We start from the raw sequence: 6,209 nt of genomic DNA, 5'->3' as shown, positions 1-6,209 counted from the left end.
ATATCTGGGATGTGACTTCTAACAGGACTGAAGATGTCTGCATTAGGATTTAGCTGCGGGGTCTGGAAGGTGCTTCCCGTTGTTTGAGGATGATTAGGTCAATGGCTAATATATCCTCCTTGTGTAAAATACATTGAATCATTCTTTAATGTATTTAATTCGCTTTGAAATTTACTAATGTTTTCAATTTGTGTACTCTGGCTTTCTCTCAATTGTTGGAGACTTTCTTCTTGTTCATTTTCTTTCTCCTCCAACCACTGCTGTAGTCTCTCTTCTTGTTTATTTTCTTTCTCTTCCAACCACTGCTGTAGTCTCTCTTCTTGTTTCTTTTCTCGTACTTCTTGTTTCTTTTCTTTTTCCTCCAACAACTGTTGTAATTTCTCTTCTTATTTATTTTGCTGTTCGAGCTGCCACTGTTGCAAGTTTTCTTGCAACTGCTGTTGTCTCTCTTCTTGTTTCTTTTCTCGTTCTTCTTGTTTCTTTTGCTATTCTTGTATTGCTGGTATCAAATCTGCTAAGCTGTAGTTTGATTTGCCACCTCTCGTTTCCATCTTCTTTTTTTTTTTTCGTCCCACTCTCTGACACCAATTTGTTATGTCCCTGTTTGTTTCATAATTTTCAGTAGAAATTCTTTCCCATAAACTCCAACGATACAAGTCCTTTCTTAAATAAAACTAGTTTATTCTTTCTCAATACAATTTTGCAATACACTTAATTTCCACAGTCACTATAACTTAGACGCACGCTATAAATCACAACGAACGATTCACGCAATATACTTACTACCGCGCTTGACTCAATTGTCCGTTTCTATCTCTGCCTGTCTGTAATTCAATTATTTTTGCCGTCACTTCTCGCCGTCATATATATACTAAATAGAGGGCGTCTAGCAAACACTCGAGCCTTCAGGAACTTTCGAGATACTCATTACATGTTACCAGAGTCACGTGATAACATTATATTAAAAACACGTCTTTCGTCTTAGAGTTTCTGTTTTTGATAACTATGAGCTTAAAATCTTAAAATGTATTCAAAAAGTTATTTTTTTTATTAAAACTATAATTTTTGTTTCTGTATTTGTTTTACTAAGAGTATACTAATTTTTTCGTCTGCTCATACAATGTTCAAAGAAAGAAGGAAAACTGGATTTTTCTTATTATTGCTGATCAGAAGGTTAAAATTTTATATTGAATGAGTCTTAACTTGTTTGATGTTCATCAGTTATTTACCTTTACACGTTGAAGCAGCATTTTAGCCGCCAAAATAGCATAGAAGACAATTGAACAGTAAAAGCGTTAAATAATGCTTGGAGTGGAGTGGATAGGGTTGCAGAAGCTTTCAGCCAACACCACAAATGCTGCAGAAGTTCACAGCAACATGTATAATATTGTCAAGGAAAAGGACTACCTGGAAGCCATACTTGCGGAAGCTTAAGTTTGCAGAGCCCTGGTCAGATCTACATATAAGTAGTAATTTTGCATTGATAATTTTATCTATTCTCTTATACTTTATATCCATGTAAAGGAGACCTAATAACAGTCTGTAAAAATGCTAATAATGTTTTTTAATACCCATTCTTGAATAATACGGTAAAAACATGTTAATGGGGGGAAATTGCTGAAAACAGTTCAAAGTGGTGGATTTTTTCTTTACCGGTAGGAGGACTATAAGCGAAGTGTTTGGCAACCCTGCGCTGTAGACATTACAGAAATAGAATTTGCTTCATCATGGAGGATATTGTGAATGCCCGTTGTCACGGTTTGGATATTGGATTTCACTTATCAAATAATTTACTAAATGATGGACCAGATTGGCTTTCAGCAGAGCATTCGACAGGAGTGAGTTTTTGTTATCATTATCCTTAAGTGTCGTTAGTTCTTCAGCTAAGCTAGTTGTAACTCTACCATCGAAATTTTATTGTCAATGTTACTGTTAGTAGTAGTTAGGCCTATATGTGCAGTGTTAAGCGTTGCCATTGTAATGTAAAGACTTGAGTTAAACTAAGTTAAAACGTAAATACAAGAAAGTTAATGTAATGATGTTACAATACGTAGTGATTATAGTAAGTATGTTGTAAATAATACTAAGAAATAAATTTGAAGCCCAATCTATGATTCAATTTACCACTTGTTACTGAGTACTAATATTATAGTTATACTGGCTTTGGAGAATTCCACCCTTCATAGTAATTGTGGAGAAGGGCAAATCGAAAAAGTAATACTGTATTTAATATAGTTGTGGTGTGTATAAAATATTTATGATGTTTTGAAATGCTTTTTAGCCACACAGTAATATTTAATTTATATAGAAATTTCAAGAATATATAACATTGATGCTAATATTAGTAGTATATTCTTGTGAATTATTTAATTAGGCAAGATGTTTAAAACACTGAAAATAAAGTTTGGTTGTAAGTCTGTATGTTATTTTGTCTGACTTAAGTTCTTAAAAGTAAATTTCATGCTTAACAGTAACATTACTTTTTAATGTGTTACACAGGTCAAATATGTGTAATTTGCATCTGTAAGAGTCTTTGGATGTGATTTTTGTATGCTACTTAAATATCAAATTATATTTGCTATGAATGCCTAGAAGTGATAAGAAGCATATTAAATGCCTGAATTTTGGGTTATCACTTCCTCTAACCTACATCATATTCCTTAACCTGACAATTAGCATAAAAGCAATGCCCATTCTGTTGTACTGTTAGTCAATTATTTAATCTTCTGGAGTTTACAACTAATTTTTGTGAAAATTTGTTTTAAAGAATGATTTTTTAATTTACACATCTTAAATAACAAGCTTTGTGGTAGCAGTTTTTATATGCAATGCCTTATCATTCACTAATTGTTTTAGGTATATGCAAACCATGCAGTTGTGTGGAGCAGTAGGGGGGGGGGGGGGTCTGTGTAATGTTTCATTTACACTGCATGTTTGAACCAAAGTGGCAACAAGTTAAAATTAACCCTTAGAGTAGTACAAGCTGAATTATTCATGGAGTCTTCCCTGTAAACAACACCTAGCAGAACCTACCAAAGAAATGTAAATTAGATCTAAAGTGTGATGTGACATTGACATGTTAAATATACTGCAGTGTTTACAAGCACTAGCGACTGTACTAGAGTTTATATTAAATGTAATTAACTGTTAGTTTAACAAGACAATAGACACATCACATTTTAGACAAATTTTTCATTTAGTTTATTTTCATTAACCAGATAGCCTCTTTACCACATTGTAGTTTCTTTTATAAATATCAGCCTGTTCTTCATTGTTTCTGGTATCCATATCCTTTCTGTTGACTCAGGATCCTACCACCAGTCAACGTCTGTCAGAGGCAGTACAAAATTTTCTCTACAAGAAAACCATCAAGCATGTAGCTCATCCTTCTTCAGGTATTTATTCAAGGTTGTTTGTGGTGTCCAAGAAAACTGGAGAGTGGTGGACTGTCATCAATTTGTCCCACCTCAATCAGTTTTTGGTTCTACCCCAATTTACCATGGAGCTTTTTTTTTAACCCTCGGGTGGGCTTTTTATCCAGGTTTATGGATGACCAAAGTAGATGTCACAAATGCTTATCATTGGTTTTCTCACCACGAGGTAGTTTTCAATTTTGCACCCTGCCCTTCAGGCTTGCTTTGGCCTCGCTGTGTCTTTTGTTGAATGGTCAAGGCTTTTGCTTGACATATGCATGCTCGTGGGGTTTCATTTACACCATTCCATGGATGACTGCCTTTTGTTAGCTCATCCCGAACAGGAGTCCACCCAGCAAACTCATCTGCTGCTCCTGGAGGCAGCTTGTGTGGGTTGGTTAATCAAGTTACTGCTCCCTCTATTATTGCTCATAAAGTTCTATCACTTTTGAGGATGTGATCTTCTATGAAAGCCAGTATCCCCTTGGGTCATGCACATATGAGGATTCTTCAGTGGGCCCTGCACAACCGGTGGAACCTTGTGCTGGATCCATTACAGGCCCCTATTTATTGTTATTTGGGCTGGGAGTTTTCACCTACTCTACCCACTGTTCCTATTTCTACAGATTTTCTCACTTGGCTGTTTTATCAGGAGTCTTCAGTCTTCTCAGTTGTGGGTTATTGGGCTGCCTTTTCCCACACTTTTCATTTTTCCTGGTACCATAAAGTTATTACCTCTCCTACCCTCTCCCTATTGTTGTGTTCCTCCCAGATTCAGTGTTCTCCCTGGCATGTAGTCCTTCTGGATTGGGATGTCTATGTAGTTCTTCACTGCCTTACTTTGCCTCCTTTTGATCCTCTGTCCTCATGTTCATGCCTGTGGATATCATAGGTCAAATTTATTTGCCATCAATGTCTAATGTACCCTTTATCATTCCACGTATGTTCTTCTTCCCAAACTTTCAGTGGCTCGTGAGGGTAACTCCTGTTTCTCGATGATTTCCCTTTCAATTTCCATCTATATCCTCAGTCTGATCCAGACAGATTACTATGTCCCATACATGTTTTTCATTGTTAATTGCCTGCATGGCTTCCTTCCTTGGTGCCTGATCCTACCTCTTTGTTCCATGGCAGATTTACTCCATTCCTGACCGCTTTCCTTCCACCCTTTCCAATTGAGTTTGGCTTTTAATTTAACTGGCTCATATTTCCATGTCTCCTTCTTCCCATAATTTGTCCCAGGTGTCTTCTCATCAGATTAGGCACCTTACCTTTTCCTTGGCGTGTCATCTCTATCGTCCCTTGGAGAGACTTTTTCAGACAAGCATGTGGACCACACCACCTACCTTCATCTATCACTATCTACATTGGATTGCTGTTTCTTTATTGTTGGGTTATTGTCTTCCACCTGTGGCCACTCTTCAGACTTCAATGAGACTGTGACTGGGTAAGTTATCTTTTGTATACCTCTTATTTTTCAGGGGCATTTCCTTTTTTTTTTTTTCCTCTACAGAACTCGTTCTGCGGTGAGTAGACAAATCCACACTGTCAGGCCATGTTGACTTCATATTTATAATTTCCATGGCCATTCAACACACACTGTTGAGAATGGGTGTTTTACAAGATTGCTTGTAGGTTTTTCCTTTCAATATTGACTTGTTTCATTAATATGTTCATTCCAGACTGTACTCACCCACAGGCTTTATGGCTAAAGCAGAAGGGAATATCTTCCCATTCAATTGAATAAATCAGGTATGGTCTGGTTTTCGTGGTCACCAGTTGCACTGTCTCCAGTGTTGACATTCCTCCAGACTCTTCACCGTGTTTTCTCCCTTTTTTTCTTCCAGTGGAGTATGGGAATCCTTACCACTTTCCAGTTCAAAGCTGCTGGGATGGTGGACCATGGAGGCACCCTTCTGAATGTGATAGTGATATACAATACAAACAATGATGAAACCATTTAGTTGATAGTAGGGCAATGGTGTTGTAGAGATGTCCTCCAGTCTGATGCTCCATCTCTGTATATCTGAGGAGATGTTGTAGCTTTGGAGTGAGCCTTCATAATTGCAGTTCACCCCTTTGATTGGGATCCCTTATCCTTCCTCCAAATTGATGTTGGTTCCCAGGGGCTGGGTTTTGGATTCAGAGCTGAACCAATCAACATAAGTACTCACACATGTATTAGGCCTGGTATGGCCAGGTGGTTAGAGTGTCTGACTTGCAATCTGAAGGTCACGGGTTTGAATCCCTGTGCCACCAAACATGCTCTTCCTTTCAACCTTGGAACATTATAATGTGATGGTCAATCCCACTATTTGTTGGTAAAAGAGTAGCCCATGAGTTGGTGGTGGGTGGGGATGACAAGCTGCCTTCCCTCTAGTCTTACGCTGCTAAATTAGGGATGGCTAGCACAGATAGCCCTCATGTAGCTTTGCACAAAATTCAAACCAAAGCAAACCACACAAAGTATTACAGGTGTCTCTGTTTCCTCACTTAATTACTCTACACTCTACCTATGTTGTGAGTCACTATGGTGGTACTTGTGATTAATAAGGTTCTTCTTCTTATGTTATCCCTCAATGATTTTCATATACCAAGGACGTTTTTGTCCTGGGGTGGTTCCTGTCAGGATTAGTTTTTTAATGGGTTCCCAGATCAGTCACACAATTTTTCATATTGCTATCATATGTCCCATTCACAGATCGGTGGGTATGAAATTTCCCTCTGGTCTGCTGAACTTGAGGTGAAGATGGTATGATCCTCTTTCCTCCTCCCACATGGATGTCAATTCCCAGT

At 37.7% G+C, this 6,209-nt stretch overlaps 1 protein-coding gene across 2 annotated transcripts in view; it reads left to right on the top strand.

Annotated features, from left to right (window-relative positions):
* The window catches only part of LOC106458636 (proteasome subunit beta type-6-like), a 23,629-nt gene that overhangs the window by 9,533 nt on the left and 7,887 nt on the right, over positions 1-6,209 (top strand). Inside the window, exon 2 of one of the 2 annotated variants that reach the window (XM_013918161.2) lies at positions 1,660-1,838. The exons of the other annotated variant lie outside the window; for it this stretch is intronic. Within the exon in view, the coding sequence (XP_013773615.1) occupies positions 1,728-1,838 (111 nt within the window). The 5' untranslated portion in view covers positions 1,660-1,727. The remainder of the gene's footprint in view (positions 1-1,659; positions 1,839-6,209) is intronic. 2 annotated transcript variants of the gene reach the window in all.

This window comes from Limulus polyphemus, unplaced genomic scaffold (assembly GCF_000517525.1).
Source record: "Limulus polyphemus unplaced genomic scaffold, Limulus_polyphemus-2.1.2 Scaffold495, whole genome shotgun sequence".
NCBI lineage: Eukaryota > Metazoa > Arthropoda > Merostomata > Xiphosura > Limulidae > Limulus > Limulus polyphemus.
The sequence above is the reverse complement of the archived record's forward strand: the minus strand, read 5'-3'. Positions and strand labels throughout refer to the sequence as shown.